This window comes from Syngnathoides biaculeatus, chromosome 3 (assembly GCF_019802595.1).
Source record: "Syngnathoides biaculeatus isolate LvHL_M chromosome 3, ASM1980259v1, whole genome shotgun sequence".
Lineage (NCBI taxonomy): Eukaryota > Metazoa > Chordata > Actinopteri > Syngnathiformes > Syngnathidae > Syngnathoides > Syngnathoides biaculeatus.
In genome coordinates, this window is record NC_084642.1 from 2,869,586 (window position 1) to 2,887,399 (window position 17,814).

The 17,814-nt window shown below is 43.9% G+C and overlaps 3 protein-coding genes across 4 annotated transcripts; all 3 read right to left on the reverse strand.

Annotated features, from left to right (window-relative positions):
- Window positions 1-634: 634 nt before the first annotated feature.
- On the reverse strand, window positions 635-5,564 carry LOC133497614 (oocyte zinc finger protein XlCOF6.1-like). Its single transcript, XM_061813656.1, has 2 exons — window positions 5,283-5,564; window positions 635-2,425 (listed from the first exon to the last, which is right to left on the reverse strand). The coding sequence occupies exons 1-2, from the start codon at window positions 5,404-5,406 to the stop codon at window positions 1,338-1,340; spliced, it is 1,212 nt and encodes a 403-aa protein (XP_061669640.1). The 5' UTR covers window positions 5,407-5,564; the 3' UTR covers window positions 635-1,337.
- Window positions 5,565-6,131: 567 nt separating this feature from the next.
- On the reverse strand, window positions 6,132-9,247 carry LOC133497611 (gastrula zinc finger protein XlCGF52.1-like). Its single transcript, XM_061813654.1, has 2 exons — window positions 8,553-9,247; window positions 6,132-7,247 (listed from the first exon to the last, which is right to left on the reverse strand). The coding sequence occupies exons 1-2, from the start codon at window positions 8,707-8,709 to the stop codon at window positions 6,169-6,171; spliced, it is 1,236 nt and encodes a 411-aa protein (XP_061669638.1). The 5' UTR covers window positions 8,710-9,247; the 3' UTR covers window positions 6,132-6,168.
- Window positions 9,248-9,983: 736 nt separating this feature from the next.
- LOC133497608 (oocyte zinc finger protein XlCOF6.1-like) lies at window positions 9,984-15,529 on the reverse strand. 2 transcript variants are annotated; one of them, XM_061813651.1, is made up of 3 exons: window positions 15,105-15,529; window positions 12,729-12,902; window positions 9,984-11,094 (listed from the first exon to the last, which is right to left on the reverse strand). In XM_061813651.1, exons 2-3 carry the CDS (start codon window positions 12,784-12,786, stop codon window positions 10,130-10,132), a joined length of 1,023 nt encoding a protein of 340 aa, XP_061669635.1. In that variant the 5' UTR covers window positions 12,787-12,902; window positions 15,105-15,529; the 3' UTR covers window positions 9,984-10,129. The 2 variants fall into 2 exon arrangements, with proteins under 2 accessions (XP_061669635.1, XP_061669634.1); XM_061813650.1 differs by having other exon boundaries at window positions 9,988-11,094; window positions 14,803-15,527.
- Window positions 15,530-17,814: the final 2,285 nt, after the last annotated feature.

The window sequence follows — 17,814 nt, forward strand, 5'->3', positions numbered from 1 at the left end:
AAAGTGGGAACTTCGTGCAACTTCCTCAAATTGGCATTGAAATGTTTGGAAAATAAGAGGAGAAATATCCCATTTTGCAATAAAAATATCAAAACCCACAGGTCAGAAAACTTACTTACCTATTTTCAGTAGTAGCAATTACTTTAAAAAAAAAATAAAATCACAGCTGTAGAGCATTGGCCTCACACTTCTGAGGACCTGGGTTCAAATCCCAGCCACACCTGTGTGGAGTTTGCATGTTCTCCCTGTGCCTGGGTGACTTTTCTCCGGGTGGGCACTCCAGTTTCCTCCCACATCCCCAAAAACATGCGTTGATTTATCGGACCCTCTAAATTGCCCCTCGGTGTGATTGTGACTGCGACTGTTTGTGTGTCTCTGTGTGCCCTGCGATTGTCTGGCGACCAGTTCAGGGTGTACCCCGCCTCCTGCCCTTTGACAGCTGGGATAGGCTCCAGCTCTCCCGTGACCCTTGTGAGGATAAGCGACTTAGAGAATTAATGGATGGATAGATTATGTCTCTCACTGTGGATATGCATCAAAGATGAACATTTCTGACACCGCCATGATTTCAAACTTGTGTTTGTAACTCCCGTTCAGTCACTTAGGACAAGGTGCTCTCTTTCACAGGCCTTTATTAACACGTCAGCACGTCAATAAGCTCGAATGTCGAGATGCCGTAAGAACTATATCCAAAAGAAAAACACATTAAATTCATCTTACACAAATAAATGACAAAACACCATAAACAATTAAAAACACCTCATTGACCTTCTGACCAAACGGAGTTAACTTATTTGTCGCCGCTTCTTTTTCTAACTGCCTTTGAATCTTTGAGGAAGCGCGCCAAACTAAACGTCCTGACACCACCAACAGTGGTGGACAAAGTTCCGCTATGTAAACATGAAATAACGATAACAAAAAAAAATCAATAAACAATGAAATTAATTCAAGTAGTATAATTAACTGACACTTGTGGCAGCTACAGTGTTCAAATACTTATTTTCCACTCACACACACAGAATGGAAACCAGATTCATTCAATTCAGTCGATGCAAAAACACAGTGAGGGAAAAGCACAAGGGTTCCTTTCACATCTGTGCTCAGACTTTTTGCACCCCTCTCCCAAAATGGCCAAAACCGGATAACTTTTTTTTTTTTTTAATAAATCGAGAGCAGAAACCGAGTGATTTGTCATCCAAGTCATGTACTCAGAGGTTCATCAGGGAGTGTATTTTGTCATTTCAGTTGATTCTGCAGCTTCAATGCCTGCTGCTCTTCTCACTAGCACACTCGTGTCTCTGATAAAATAATGCATCGCCACACACACTGCAATGAAATTATTTTTCACTAATATGTTTCGTCATGTGCTTTGTTAAATCCTCCTTTTTTGCAAATCTTTTATGACAAGCTGAGCAGGCGAAAGGTTTCACACCCGTGTGTGTAGCTGTGTGTCTCGTCAAACCTTTCTTCACAGTGAATCTTTTACCGCAAACTGAGCAGGAAAAAGGTTTTTCCCCGGTGTGTGTTCTTGTGTGTGCCGTTAGGTGTCCCTTCAAGGAGAATGTTTGACCACAAATTGAGCAAGCAAAAGGTTTTTCTCCGGTGTGTGTTCGCGTGTGTATTGTTAAATCTCCGTTCTGGGTAAACCGTTTACCGCAAACGGAGCAGCCGTAAGGTTTTACTCCAGTGTGCGTTCTCGTGTGTCTCGTTAAATGTGTCTTTTCAGCGAATCCCTTACCGCAAACTGAGCAGCCATAAGGTTTTTCTCCAGTGTGCGTTCTCGTGTGTCTTGTCAAACGTGTCTTTTCAGAGAATCCTTTACCGCAAATTGAGCAGGCAAAAGGTTTTTCTCCCGTGTGCGTCCTTGTGTGCATTTTTAAGCCTCCATTCTGCGTGAACCTTTTACCGCAAACTGAGCAGACATACAGTTTTTCTCCCGTGTGCGTTTTTGTGTGCATTTTTAAATTTTTCTCGAACGAGAATCCTTTGCCACAAACTAAGCAAGCAAAAGTGTGTTTTCGTCCATGTTCTTTCAGTAAGGACTTGCTGTAAAAGGTTTTGTCACAGTGGGAACATTTCACACTTTTGTTGTCAGTGTCCTCTTTTGAGTGCTGTTCATCGTCATCCCTATCAGAAGAGTGCGACGTTATGTCGTCGCTATCGGACAGCGGAGCCGAGATGTCGACCATTTGGGATCCTCCATCGTGGTCTACGTCACCTTCTTCACTCTTCACAGTGACGGAAATAAAGGGAACCTTGGTGAGGTCATCGTCCGGCTCTTCTTCTTTAATGCGGTGGGGCTTCGGCTTCCCCTCGTCGTTATTGCGGGGGGGCTCGAGCTCCTCCTCTTTAATGTGGGAGCAGGCGTCTTTGAGGTGGGGGGGATCAGCCTCCAGCTGCTCGCAACGAAGATCTTCACTGAGGTCTACGGGACACAAGTAGACAAAGAGGCGCATTGAAGCTTTACTCAGTCAAGTCTGACTTTGATTCATAGAGCATCTTAATATTAATACTTTTAATACAGTGGACCCATGAAAATAAGAACCAGCGAATAGAGAAAATCAGTGGAGAATTGATCTCCATTTTTTAATATATTTTTTTTAAAAATACCCTCAAAATCTTGACCTGTCAGGGATAAACTGCCACAGGTAATATTTGGGGTTCCCCCCCCCCCCACCCCGAAAAAATGAAACAACTACAAAATTGAAAGAAAAAAAAAAAGAAAATCTGAAAAAAAAGTCTGTGATGATTGACTGGTCCGCTGTAATTATAACACAATGATCATAAACAAATACTCTTTTTAATAACATCAAGACATAGGACATAAGTCTACACACCCCTATTCATATTGCAACGTGAAGAGTTGCCGTAATCTTTGTGGAGTTGTCTAAGAAAAAACAAAAACAAAAAACAAAGCACCACGGCGACCCGCAGAGGCCAAGACGTGCACAGCACGCACGGCGATCCCAACGACGGCCACACAGAGACAAGCAAGGACATCCCGACTCGCTGAAGAATTCCCACCAGCCACTCACGGCCCAATTCTTACGTGCGACTGCTTTGTCAATAGCACCAAAGCATCAAGACCTTCAAAAGTGGCTTTGTCACACGTGGAGAAAGAAAATGATGTTCCCAGGTTGTTATTTTGCACTTTAAATGTATAAATCATATTGATGATTTGAGGTTTAGGCGGCACAGGGATCTCCCTCACAGTCGTGAGAATCCCGGTTCAAATCCCAGGCCCCGCCAGTGTGGCCTATGGACGTTCTCCCCGTGCCTGCGTGGCTTTTCTCGGGGCGCTCTGCTTTCCTCCCACATTTCTTTCACATTCCACGACAGCTTCTTTGAAATCTCTCAATCGATTTGGTGTAGGTGTGAATGTTAGGCGAGCGCAAGAGCTTATAATGGCAAAAAAAAAGTCACAATAGTCACTTCAACAGAGCCGTGTTTGGAAACTCAAACGGCATCAAGTGCCCTCATGTCTTCCCTCACAACACCCATCAACCTTTTTTTTGGTCTTCCTCTCTCTCGCTGTCTTCCTTGGTAGCTCCATCCTTACCGTCATCCTACCAATTTCCTCACTCTCTCGCCTCTGGACATGTCCGAACCATCCAAGTCTGCTTTCTCTCACCTCGTCTCCAAAACCTCCAACTTTGTCTGTCCCTCTAATGAGCTCATTTCTAATCCTATCCAAGCGGTTCGTACCAAGCGACAACCTCAACATCTTCATTTCTGCCAACTCCAGTTCTGCTTCCTGTCGTATCTTCGGAGCCACCGTCTCTAATCTGGACATCATGGCCGGCCTCACCACTGTTTTGTAAACTTTGCCCTTCATCCTCGCGGAGACTCTTCTGTCACATAACACACCAGACACCTTTCGCCAGCTGTTCCAACCTGCTTGGACCCGTTTCTTCACTTCCTGACCACACTCTCCATTGCTCTGCGTTGTTGACCCCAAGTATTTGAAGTCGTCCACCCTCGCCATCTCTTCTCCCTGGAGCTTCACTCTCCCCCCTCCTCCCCTCTCATTAACGCACATCTATTCTGTTTTACTTCGGCTAATCTTCGTTCCTCTCCTTTCCAGCGCATGCCTCCGTCTTTCTAATTGTTCCTCCATCCGCTCGCTGCTTTCATGTATTCCTCTATAGTTCCCACAGCTCTGAACATCCCCTTTGTTCTTAAAAATGGGAACTAGAACACTTTTCCTCCATTCTTCAGCCATCTTCTCGCCCGCTAGTATTCTGTTGGTCAAAAACTCTACAGCCACGTCTCCAAATTGCTTCCATACCTCCACCGGTATGTCACCAGGACCAACCGCCCTTCCATTTTTCATCCTCTTTCGTGTCTTTCTAACTTCCTCCTTACGAATCATTGCCACTTCCTGGTCCTTCACGCTTGCCTTTTCTACTCTTCCTTCTCTCTCATGTTCTTCACCAACTTCTCAAAGTATTCTTTCCATCTATTTAGCACACTACTGGCACCAGTCAACACATTTCCATCGCAAGATAGCACTGACTGGGCCCCCACATAGGGCTGCATTACACACGCACACACACACACACACACACACATATATATATATGTTGATTTATTGTAGCATATCTCTACATCTCTCTCTCTCTCTCTCTCTCTCTCTCTTTCTCTCTATATATGTGTGTGTTGGGGAGAATATCATAGACCATAAACTTATAGACATGACAATAAATCAACAGCTATTTTATATGTCCATTTTTATTTTATTGTATTTATTCATTTTTCCATTTTTCTTAGCCACTCATCTTTGCAAGGGTCACAGGGTCAAATTGTCTAAAATCTCAGATTTCAACATCTTATCAGTAAATATCCTGTGATTTTTGTTTCTTATTTCATGGAAACAGACTTTCTATCTATTTTATATGTTGAATTTAAAAAAAAAACGTTTGCAAACATCTGCTTTGGAGAACAATAATCAACATTTTTTGCCGATTTTTATTCACATTTTATCGGCCAAATCAGTCAATTTATGTTTGTGAACTTACTCATTGTATGTTTTTGGAGAAGGAAATTGGAATTTATTTTCTGATTCACAGAATAATAAAAAAATGACTGATTGTCCAAATAAGATAGCAAGTTGACATCCTTATATGTATTGAACTTTGGGAAATGTGTGCAGCATTCTATTTGTGCGCTTTTCTGCACTGACGAGTTGATGTTATGCCCCATTTCTGAATAAAGCGATGCAAAGCGTACAATGTTACGTTAATCCTTCAAAACTTAGTTTTAAAAAGTATTTCTGGGCAAACCTGCTGCTCGTGGGACACCTGGAGGCTGGCGGCAAAGTGCCTCCATGAGTCGAAGTTCCTCCTCTTCCGTGCTACAAATTTCCTTGTCGAGCCCTTCTTCTTCTTTCACCCGTTGTGCGCACATTTCCCCACGACGACCAAATTCCACGTAGGCGTCTCTTCGTTCGGGCGAGCAAGCGAGCTAGCTAGCTAGAGAAGCTTCGACTTGCACCGGAGAAATGTACCGCACGTACTCTTCGGCGGGCTACGTTCCCAGCAGCCAGCCATTCCTGTTACGCTTTCTTAGTCACGTGACACGAAGTGGCGGGCATATTGAAGGCTTGCTATAGACGTCACTGCCGAGCATGCGCATCTGTTGGGGGAAAAAAAAACAAGTGTACGGGAGCGCCGTATCCGCACGCACCAGTGACTCCATTATTTTTTCAAACTAGCACACATCAAGCAGCCTCCAGGTAAGGTTAACTTCTGTGCTGCTCCAACAGAGCAGGTCCTGACTTCAACAAGTAGTCTTAACCTTTTCAAAATTTCCGACTAACTAATAGGTCGCGCCACAAGGTGGCGCTTAGAGATCATATTTTGAAAAATATCTCGAGTTTGAGACGACGTCAGAATGGCACGTGACCTTTTCAGTCTTCTCAAACTCGGTTTTTCTTAAAGTTTGTCCATACTCTCAATCGCCTACATCCGAAATATCACCCGTTGAACAAATTCTCTATTTTATTTAAGCTCACCTCGCAGTTGCATATTGCTTCAAAATATCTTCACGCTTTCAGTAGGCTTGCTTTTAAAACGAGTTTCATCATATTTACAGTCCATTGCAGAACTGCGACGGAACGAGTCAAAAATGAGCAACACAGCTTTAATTTCTTCACTTTATTGTGCAGCTTCATTGAGCGCTGCTCTTCTTACCGGCACACTTGTGTCTCTTCAGCTGATCCTTCCGAGAGAATCTTTTATCGCACACGTTGCAGCTGAACGGTTTCTCGCCGGTGTGTGTCATCATATGCGCCGTTAAGTTTGTCTTTCCAGTGAAGCTTTTCCCACAAACTGAGCAGCAATACGGCTTCTCCCCCGTGTGTTTTCTTGTGTGCATTCTTAAATCGCCGTGCCTGGAAAATCTTTTGCCACAAACTGAGCAGGCAAAAAGTTTTTCTCCGGTGTGCGTTACTGTGTGTCTTTTTAAATACGTTTTCATAGAGAAGCTTTTACCGCAGACCGAGCATGCAAAAGGTTTTTCTCCAGTGTGCGTTCTTGTGTGTACCTTTAGATCTCCCGTCTGGGTGAATCGTTTACCGCAAATTGAGCAGGGAAAAGGTTTCTCACCGGTGTGCGTTCTTGCATGTATTGTTAAATCTCCTTTCTGTGTGAATCTTTTACCGCAAACTGAACAGACAAAAGGTTTTTCTCCAGTGTGTGTTTTTGTGTGCATTGATAAAATGGACTTTCTAGAGAATCTTTTACCACAAACTAGGCAGGCAAATGGTTTTTCTCCTGTGTGTGTCCTTGTATGCATCCTTAAATTTGCCTTTAATGAGAATCTTTTGCCGCAATATGAGCAACCGAAAGGTTTTTCTTCAGTGTGTGTGCTTTCGTGCGCTATCAGCAGCGACTTGTCGTCGAAGATTTCGTTGCAATGACAACACTGGACCCATTTGTTGTGAGTGTGGCCTTTGGAGCGTTCACCATGCTCATAGTCAGAAGAGTGCGACGTTGTGGTGTCACTATCTCCGAGGCCGTCTGCTTGGCATCCTTCAAAGTCTCCATCACTTTCGTCACTGTTGACACTGACAACAGTTATTGGAAACGTGCTGATGTCGTCTTCCTCCTCTTCCTCTTTCAAGTGATGAGACAGGAAGTCCTCTTCCTCTTTCATCTGTGGAAGCTCCTCCTCCTGTTCCTCTTCCTCCTTGATGCGGAGGGGCTCTGGCTCCTGCTGCTCAGAACGAAGATCTTCTTGAGTGACAGCTGCAAAACACACAACGACCAACAAACAGGTTTGGTCAAGCTTCGCTCAGTCATGTCTCATGTGGTGACGTTAATGCCTTTTATTGTTCATACAGCACATCATCAGGTCCTAAAAGACCTGTTTATGAATAAATTCGGGCAGGGGGTGCTCAATGCGTCGATCGTGATGGCGTGCCGAAAAAAATATCCCCAAAAAGACAGCCATAATTTTCTGACCTTTAGCCCACCACGCATGTGCAAACAACGACACTGAGTACAGGAAAACACACTAGTTGGCGACTTCCCCCTGTTTTAAGCCCTCGCTGATGAAATTTTAACAAACATGAGTATGGACGCTGGAGTAAAGAAGACAAAAATATATCACTTTCATTCGGGAGCCAGACTTTTTTTTTTTTTTTATTACGTTGTCATTTTCGAAGTGCGCTTGCCTCATCTGCCAGTGAGGTGAAATGTGCAGTGGCGTTTTCGAACTGTTTATGGAAAATACGACGCCGACATTCCGCCGAAAAGCGAGCTGACAATGAGAAAAGTGAAGGAACTAAAATCCCAATTGGCCGCACAGGAGTCACTATTCACACAAAATAGTTCAACAAAAGCCGAAAGCCGCCACCGAAGCGTCGTCTCCGGGTTTGTCACATCGTCGTTAATAACAGGAAGTCCTTCCAAAACGGAGAGATGGCAAAAGAGGCTTAGCTGACTCGTTGTTCCCATATTTTAAAAATGAGGCGGAAATATTATCTTCAATAAAATCTCCATGGCTGATGTGTGGAAGGACATCGGCGATTGGGAGTTTTTCTCACTGCAGTTGGACGAATCCACAGACGTGAGTGTGTGTGCAACGCTAATTTATTTCATTTCTGTTGTATCGAGAATTTTAAAAATATTTTGAAATGAAATTATAGCGACATTTGTATGATAGACAAATAAAATACATGTCCTCTGGATTAGACCTTCAAGACAGATCTCAGCACTGCAGCTCTGCTTCTTCCTCTTCTTCTCACTTTCCTTCTCAATGTCCATAAACTAGTTCATCTTAATTGTGTCCTGCATACTTTTCCTCCCCAGATTTAATCGTTTTATCTTTCCACACCAATTTCCTTTATTTTACTGTCATTTACTTTTTTTTTTTAAAAAAACTGACAACGTCACAAAAACACGTTTTTTCCATACGCTCTGAGAGAGTGCAGTATAATTTCATTTGAATATGGGAACATTATGAGGAATTTAAGTTTTACGAGCTTGATCACGGAACGAAATAAGACTTTTCAAAAAAAGTAAATAAACACAGGAATACTGTGAACAAACCTGCCCTATGCAACAAATCTCGAGCTTGCAGGACGCCAGCGGCGTCCAGCAGTTGACGTTCGGTGTCTTCCTCTCGAGAAATTTCCTCCTCGTACTCTTCCTCTTTCACACGTTTTGCACACATGTTCAGACGATGCCGGCAGTATTTTTCAGTCATACTTGACCTCTGCTGAGCCGTGTGTCGCGAAACAATCGGGCGTCTCTCTCTCAACGGCTAGCAAGCTAATCTATGCTTAGCTCGATCGGGAAGCTTTTAAAGTGCACCAAGACGAGTTTTACTCACGCAGGAAGACTTAAATAATTAAGTTTGAGTCCATCAGAGTTGTGATGGGGGTCCTTGGTCGAGTTTTCGCTGTTTAGTAGTCATTCAGGTAGGGTTATTTGGCTAAGTTTTACTGAAAGCGTCTGTGGCGAAGCGAGCGTCACGTATACGGAAGTACATCTGCAGTGGACAGACTACGGCAATGCCACTTGGACAAACCTTGTACCCCACGCCATTGTTTGAAGCCATCCGAAGCCATCCATCTATCTTCGGGCAGGAGGCGCGGCACACCCTGAACTGGTTGCCAACCAATCTCAGGGCACATAGAAGCAAACAACAATTCGCAGCCACCTTCACACCGACGGGAAATATAATTAAATTAAATTGGTATCATGGTGCTGCCGGTCCTTGTCCTCCCTGGTAATTTTTTTTTTTTATATAGAATTCTATAAAAAATTGTAGAATTCGATATACTTTGTACAGAACAACTTGTTGTATTGAACTTTGGCTGTGTTTTTCTATAGAATTTCTAAAGAATAGAATTTCTATAGGACTTGGGTCCTAAAGTTCTATAGTTCTTTAGGAACGTTCTATAGAAAGTTTTTAGCAGGGCTGGCTGTGCCGGTCCCGACGCGGCACTCACTGGCACCAAACAGTGCCTACTCCAAGTTCACAAAACACATGGAGGCTGGTTGGGCGAACTCCCATGCACCCTTGAGGACCCTGCCGAGGGTGTAGACCTGGTCCATTGCGCCGTGGGCAGGACTTAAACCACACTGCTCCTCCTGAATCTCAGATTCAACTTTCTGATGGACCGTCCTCTCCAGAAGCCCTAAATAGATCTTACCAGGGAATCTGACAAGTGTGATCGACGTGTAACACTCCTGTATCAGTATACGTTGTGATTAAATCACTGTTCAGCGTTTGCACCCCTCCCATATTGTGTTGAATGCTCTTGGTTTGTACAGAGTTTTACACCATACTTACTGAATGCTCTCGTGTGTGGATAGGAGACCCACAGTTACAGATGCCATTTTCACCCATTTAATAAAAAGAAAATCAGTAAAACAGAAACAAAAACAGAAAACTTGTGTCGGCGCTTATGTTGGCTACGGCTCGCGCCCAGATACTCACACACAGATGCACCAGTGTCACAGTAATAGTCGTGCCCGTGTTGATTGTGTGTCAATATCTAGTCATGCGATGAATAGAATATGTAAAAATACTGAACATTTTGAATACTTTCATTTTATTCAGGCATCTTTACACATTTACAGCTTACACCAGTCAGCTTCGCCGCTGCTTCTTTAAAGCTTCACTGACAACTATGATTTTCACCAGCACACTTGTGTATTGTTACCTGATACTTATTACAGAATCTTTTGTCACATACACTGCAACTGAATGGTTTCTCTCCAGTGTGTGTTCGTGTATGCCTTCTTAAATGTCCCTTCTGGCTGAATGTTTTAGCGCACACTGAGCAGGCAAATGGTTTTTCCCCACTGTGGGTTCTTGTGTGTTTTCTTAAGCTTCCCCTTTCAGAAAAGCTTTGATCGCAAACTGAGCAGGCAAACGGTTTCTCCCCAGTGTGCGTTCTTGAGTGCGTTCTCAAATGTCCTTTTTCGGTGAATCTTTTACCGCAAACTGAGCAGGCGAAAGGTTTTTCCCCTGTGTGCGTTCTCGTGTGTGCTTTCAAATTGCATTGCTTCCTAAAACTCAAGAGGCAAACTAAGCAAGTGAAACATTTCTCTCGAGCGTGTGATTTTTTGTGCGTTGCCAAAGTAGCTTTTTGGGTGAATCTTTCAGCACAAATTGAGCAGACAAAAGGTTTCTCTGTAGTGTGCATGGTCAAGTGCAATTTAAACGTATACTTGGCGTCAAAGGTTTTGTCACACTGAGAACATTCCCAACGCTTGTTGTCACTGCGATGGGTCATATCACCATTAGAGAGTTCATCATCATCATCATCATTGTTGTCGTCGTTATTGTCGTGAGCGTGTGACGTGGCATCGTCGCTACCTGGTAGCGGAGCCAAGAGGCCTTCTGCTTGTGAACCTCCCCACTGGCCGCCATCAGCGCCCGTCGTCGTTTGTTGACTTGAGCTGCTGCTTGGAAGCTCCTCCCCTCTGTTCTCCTCACTTTGACCTTTTTCTCGGTCTTCTTCATTCTTTAAAGGGACACCAGTTAACGGCAAACTGGTGAAATCAAACTCCTCCTCCTCTTTTATGTGACGGGACTCTAACGCTTGTTGCTGAGTATGAAGATATGTTTCACTGATGTCTGCGGGACACAAGAAGACAAGCACACATTTGGTTTGGGGAAATCAAATGTCGTTTCTTGTCTTGTAATGCTGATGTTGTGTACAAGTGTTGTGTTTTCCCGGTGGGCTAGAAACAGGGACAGATGATAGTATTATCAATAACAGAACAACAGGTCACAGTTGTAAGTTTTCCCCTCAGGGGTTGCAACAGCGAGTTGCTCGCATGATGAGTTGTTTGGCATCGTTTTCACCCCGGGAGCCCGTCTTCAGGCGGCCGAGGGTTCGTGGCGCTGGTTGGTAAATGAGCCCCCGCCACCTGCATGAAAGGCAGCAGCTTGTACCGCAGCCCCACCAGTCAGAAACAGAAAGTCCCGTCTCGCTTGTGGAGATTAAAAGTACTTTATACTTTTGTACTTTATAATAGTAGACTCAAAAAGGTTAAAAAAAAAAAGGAATATTTTGTGTCTCTATTTTATGAGCGTGTAAAACAATCAGTTCTGATTTTACATGTGAGTCAACTACCGACCGGTCTATAGAGCTCGTGCACCTGCGTCACCGAAATCACGTGACTGGCCGCATTGCCAGTCTAGCAAAGGGTTCTTCAATGCCAAATCGGTTGAGACGAAAAGAAAATGCCTTAGAGCACGACGCCCAGAGTTTTGTCCGATATTGTTAAACATTTAGAAGGTGATAATAAATGAAGGTTTGTGGAAAAAATTTGAGATACTTGCCATAGAAGACCCATATTTAACGCCGAAGTTGATGTTTTCGTCGATAAGAAAGTGGACTGTTAACCCGCTTCCTCTTGTCTTGGACAACTGGATCTACACATGGATCTGGTGAGTAAGTCGCCGATATTTACACGGAAAAGTTTGAAGTCGCGAAGAAAAGTCTGGATGCATAAAATACTTCGTTGCTGGATCCGTTGTCGGAAGCGTGTTCGGCCACACATTAACCTTTGCCAGAATCCATTGATCTTTTTAGCTAGTATTCAATACAAATACCAATATTTAAATAAATGACCCCTGGTTGTACACAAACTCGCATTCATTAACTATGATGGAAAAAAAAAATAAGGAACGTACACGGAAGCGATTGCGGCCACACTCAACATCCGTACGCCTCTCCGACAGACTTTTTTTTTTTTAACACGCATTGTTCTCAAGTGAGCCAACTTGGCATTATAAATACTTCTTGGTAATTTGAGATTGAGAACAATAATTCCTACCAGGCGTGTGTGTATTTTGGTTGGGCCCCATCCATCATTTTAATAATTGGCGAAATCCATTGATATTTTCTGGCCTTTTCAGCTGGTATTCCACGGAATGACCTCTTCGAATATCTGTCTCGTCTGTTGTGACAACCAACAGCACAACAGGTCTCGGGGAATTTGAAAAATGCGCTCTGGTTCAACGGCTCCCGCAGTGCAGAACAGCAACCTTTGACCGGCAATATGGCGCCACGCAAACTGTGACATCACGTGCAGGAGCTCGATAGTCACTGCAGCTGTTTTACTGGCGCGGTGACGCGTGGCGCGTGGTATCGCTTTCGAGCGCGTTGGTCATCCATCATCGGTGCGACGTGATGTCGCCACCATTTAAGAGTGCCGCTAAGAGGCCGTCTGAGCGTGTTGCTCCGCGGTGGTCTCCGTTACCTTGCTCGCTCTTCACAATCCGAGCGGCAAACGCAACCTTGTTGCTGTCGTCCTCCATCTCTTCCTCTTTGACGTGAGGCGGCTGGGGCAGCGCTTCCTCTTTTAGGCCGGGCGGCTCTTGCTCATCTTCTTGCGGCTCCCGACGTTGACGGCGTAGATCCTCCACACCGACGTCTGCAGGACAGAAGAAGAGAAACGCGCATTTTAAGGTCAAGCTTAGCTCAATCACGTTAAGGTCTGACGTCGTCGTGCATTGTTGTTTACATGTTTGGCAATATTTAAGATAAGATATTCTTCATTGATGCCCACAGGGTGGGGTGGTCAGCTGTGGTTGACTGTAAAGATGGATTTTTTTACTGAACTTGTATGAATTTAGCAAGTAGCAAACTAACAAAGTTCTTTTCGGATGTTCTTTTGACCCAAGAGGTGAAAGACGGTAGTTCACCAGAACCCGTCCCTTTCGTGAGAGACCTTGCAAGCAAGCAAAAAGAGATCCCCACGCCCCGTTCGTCCGCCTGGATGCACCACATATGGACGTCCACCTCCCATTCCAACAACAAAATTCCTTTTCAGCAAGTCTCAGCGTGTTTTTCCAAACTGCTCCAGAATAAACTTTAAAAAAAAAAAACAAACGCCAAGTGAGCGGCCTGCACGCCTGCTCTGTAAACAGCTCACCAGTGATGGGATGTCGTGATTTCTATTTCGTAGTGACTGATAGAAATAAAGTGCTTCATATTGATATTTACGTTGGCCTCACAGTTCTGAGGTCCCGGGTTCAATCCCGGACCCGCCTGTGTGGAGTTTGCGTGTTCTCCCCGTGCCTCTGTGGCTTTTCTCTGGGTGGGCACTCCGGTTTCCTCCCACATCCCAAAAAACATGCAACATTAATTGGACACTCTAAATTGACCCCTCCGTACAGGGCACTTAACCACGCCTCCTGGAGTGACGTCACGGCACGTGCGCTGACGTAAGACAAACAGTAAAAATGGCAAATACAATACAATACATTCTGAACTGAGAGAGACACCATGCTTCTGATTTTATTCAATCATTCACACGTAGCAATGTTATGCTAGCGCAGAAGGTCTCATTCATTTATACGAGACGCGTATTAAAAATCAAATTTAGGGCATATCTTCGTGCAAACACAGTCTGGTTAAGCTTCGGTCGCGAGCCAGCAAGAAAGCGACACGTTTGTGCAGTCCGATCATCGCTCAACCAAGAATAAGTGTGTCAATCGTTCACACGGAGCAATGTTATGCTAGCGAAGAACTTTGAATTCATTTATACGAGACATGTATTGAAAATCAAATATAGGGCATACCTTGGTGCAAACATATGTGTTCCGGTTGATATTAGATGGATTTAGTTGATGATGCGGTCTTTGATCCATCGAAGGCATTTTTCGTACTGGGTCTTCGGTTTTGGAAAGGGTACGAATGGAACTCCACCAACTAGCCTTTCAGGATACCTGACGTCACTTTTACAAAGTCCACCTCTTTACCATATTTTTTTGTTAAATAACCCAAATACGCGATAAAACGCTAACTAAACCTATACTGGACCATGCAATGTTGTCTGAGAAAATGGCGGGAGCAAAAAGGGGCTTTGGTTTATGCAGATCTCTGGCCTCTGATTGGTCAGTGACGCGGATTGCGCAATATCCACGGAGGGGTCAATTGCCCATAGGTGTGATTGTCAGTGCGACTGTTGTCTCTCTATGTGCCCTGCGATTGGCTGGCGACCAGTTCAGGGTTTACCCTGCCTCCTGCCCCTTGACAGCTGGGATAGCCTCCAGCCCTCCCCGCGACCCTTGTGAGGATAAGGGGAAAATAAAATGGATGGATGGACATTGATCTTTACCTGTGTAATTGTCTGATTCTTGTGGGAAATCCTAAACATTGCTGAATCTCCTCAAAGAGAAATAATCAAAGGTCATTTGTGCAAATATGAAGCGTGTCATCATCCCTTCGCATTCATCGGTAGGCCAAGAAAAGAAGTTCTCAGATTGGAAAAGGTCGGCGACGCCTGGATGGACTCAAAACACAGAAGAATCCCAAGTGAACGAACAAACCTGCGGTGTGCGACACGTCTCGGTGCTGCGGTAAAACCGCGACGTCGTCCAGTGGCTCCTTCTCCCGTTTTGCTCCAGAAAGTTCCCGCGCGTAACCAAAAGTCGTTCTCGCATCCATTTTCACGCGATCGTCACAACATTTTAGCCTCACACTTGCGCTCTCCGTGCGATGCGTTGCTCACAAAGGCGTCGCATTGTCGTGGGCTGGCAAGCTAAGCTAAGATAAACTAAGCTAAGCTATCCCGAAAGGCTTCGGCGTGCACCGAGTGGAGTTCAACTGGACATGAAATTTGAACAAATACCGTTTTAGTCAAGTAGAGGCTGCAGGACGCCAAGTCCCTTTTCAAGAAGTGAGACTTTCGTCGTTACTTCTGTTGTGGAATTAGTACGGCAGCTCCACTGGGACAAAGTTCATGTCCGGAATTTCCTTCGAAATCGGTTCTATGGGCCCGACCACGCACCTAAGCCCAGAAAGCTTCATGCAAACTTTACTTTTGTTGTTTTATGCATAATACCTGGTTAATCCAATGGATTTCCTGATTATTCACATTCACTAATGAAACTCTGCTTCGGTAAAACGCATTTTACGTCTTTTAAAAAGTCAAAAAGAAATTGTAAAATTTCTCTAAAAAAGTATAAAAATGTCTGAAAACTACATTTTTTTTGTCATGCCGCACACTTCACACTGTTGTCTTTGATATAATGGAAAAGACCGAGTGAACAAAATGAAGCCCTACTTCCGCACACGTGTTCCGTTTATGATTGAAAATTTTGAAGCAGCGTCCATCAAGATTTTCAGTCTTTATTTGTGCACCTTGAAACTTCCCGGCAGTTAATGCTGGCTTTAGTCCAGTAAAGCCTCAAAACTGCTATCCTAGGGGCGCGTTTAACTATTTTCCTGGCAAGACATCGCTTTGGGGAGATGAAGGAGTGCAATGTTGTGATTATTGTGTGAAAATATGTGCGCAAAACGTGAAAGGAGAAGGAAGATGGGGCAGGTTTGTGTACTTGTTGTCATTCTTGTTTCCTGGAACTTCATGCTCGAAGCACTTCTGCCATCTGGCGGTCATGGCAACGCACGCCATCCACGTCTGGAGCGATCGCGTCACGTGCCGTTCGTGATTCGCCACAATAAATATGACAAAGGGAACAGTTTTGCCAACACACGAATCCCACTAGTTGTGCGTGCCTTATTTTGTTTTTTTTTTTTTCGGAGAAACATCCCGTATATTGCGACATGGACGTCGTTTGCCAAGTGGTGTTGTATGTTTTTATTTATTTTTTTTATGTTAGCACACACTACCTTATGTACGCTTTTTAAATTACAAACGCACAGAAGCCTCGATACGGTAAGTCCATCCCTAGTTGACTCACCCAAAAAAAAAAAACATCCTTTTGTGAAACAACTTTGTCCGGATAACGTCGTTCCGGTGTTCGTTGAAGTTTTAATACTTAGCTTAGCCTAACTTAGCTTAGCCGCGTAGCCGCTGAGAAAGATGGAGCTTCGTTAGCTACACGTGGCTGAGCAGAGATCAAGTGCGGGTGTAAAGTGTTGTGATTAGCTGGAGAAAACGTGTGCAAATAAGCCGAGGCACGAGGGGGAGCAACTTTGTGGTAGAAAAAAAAAGAGGAGAGGAGAGGAGAGAGGAGAGGAGAGGAGAGGAGAGGAGGAGGAGAGGAGAGGAGAGGAGAGCCAGCATCTGTCGGAAGCCGTTTTCAAGCACGTGCTTTAAATAGTCCCATTGCATCACTTGTTTGTTTACTTCTTAACATGGCGGTTTTCGCTTCGTGCTTTCTAATAATAATAAACGGCATAGTTACACAAATAACACAATATGTAGAGATCGACTGATGAGTTTTCCAGGAAGTAGTAGGAGTTAAGAAGGTCGAGATTGCAGCCGGTATTCATTTGCAGTGTATACGTTGGAGGGGAAACTATTGAACAGGCCAAACACTTCATGTTTGCCTTAAGAAAATCCAAATATCTTGTTCTTGTTTCTCCCGCGCTGACTTCACCATTGCATGTTCTTCTCTGGTGCTGTTGGCGCAAAAAAAAAGAGAGCGTGAAAAAGCTTACGTATGCTAAATTCACCATGCTCCATTTATTAAAGTTGATTTTATGAGTATGTTTGCTATTTCATCACGCAAGAGCGGGGATCCTGTCACTCACCACATTAATGATTGATATGACAAAAGCAAAATGAGTGCGATAAAACTCCTGACTTTTGGGCTCAAATGAGCTCACACACTACTTAAAGGGAAATTCCGGTGGTTTGGATTAATGTCTACATTACGTCACGTCATATGTACTCTTTCTTGACAACGTGATGTTAATCCTCTCTCATTTAATGGTGTTTTGAGAAGATTTTTATCGAGCTAACGCTAGCGCTCGCTCGTCAGACTCCGCGTCATTCCGCCCGAAGAACCATCCAAATATTCAACATTATTTACAACCACAGGTTCAAATCTGTACGGAAGTTTTCCTCCGTCTTCCCGATCAACCGATACTGCTATTTCTTCATCAGATGAGGATAAATTCGAGAAATCAGCGCTGGGCACAAATGGTGTCCCATGTAATCGAGCCTTAGGAGCGGCACCTCATACGTCACATCCGCGCAAGTAGGTCATGTGACCCGCCAAAATGGCGGCGCCCCTGAATATTCGTAATTGTCGATAAAAAATCTTCTCAAAACAACAATAAATGAGAGAGGATTAACATTACATTTTCAAGATAGAGTACATATTACATGACCTATCGGATACGTTGTTGATTAAAAAAAAAAAAACACGGGAAATTCCATTTAACATGTTGTACCATTTTATTCAAATAAATCACTTGAATCTTACTCTCACACATTTTTAGTGCTGTCACTCATTCTCTATCAAAATTATCAGCTGCCATGTTGTTTATTTTTCAGTTGAGTTCTTTGCAGGTCACATTAATGGTGGAAACAACATTTTGAAAGGCTCTATCTTGGTTTCATTTCTTTACATCACAAAGAAAAAAAAGAA

Bases quoted from the DNA above. Each gene is read 5' to 3' on its own strand.
- LOC133497614 (XM_061813656.1), bottom strand. From the start codon at position 5,406: ATGTGCGCACAACGGGTGAAAGAAGAAGAAGGGCTCGACAAGGAAATT. The intron at 2,426-5,282 runs GTTTGCCCAGAA...TGTGTCCCGTAG, and splicing joins AGGTGTCCCACGAGCAGCAG to ACCTCAGTGAAGATCTTCGT.
- LOC133497611 (XM_061813654.1), bottom strand. From the start codon at position 8,709: ATGACTGAAAAATACTGCCGGCATCGTCTGAACATGTGTGCAAAACGT. The intron at 7,248-8,552 runs GTTTGTTCACAG...TGTGTTTTGCAG, and splicing joins AGATTTGTTGCATAGGGCAG to CTGTCACTCAAGAAGATCTT.
- LOC133497608 (XM_061813650.1), bottom strand. From the start codon at position 14,920: ATGGATGCGAGAACGACTTTTGGTTACGCGCGGGAACTTTCTGGAGCA. The intron at 12,903-14,802 runs GTTTGTTCGTTC...TCTGTCCTGCAG, and splicing joins AGACGTGTCGCACACCGCAG to ACGTCGGTGTGGAGGATCTA. The intron at 11,095-12,728 runs GTAACGGAGACC...TGTGTCCCGCAG, and splicing joins GATTGTGAAGAGCGAGCAAG to ACATCAGTGAAACATATCTT.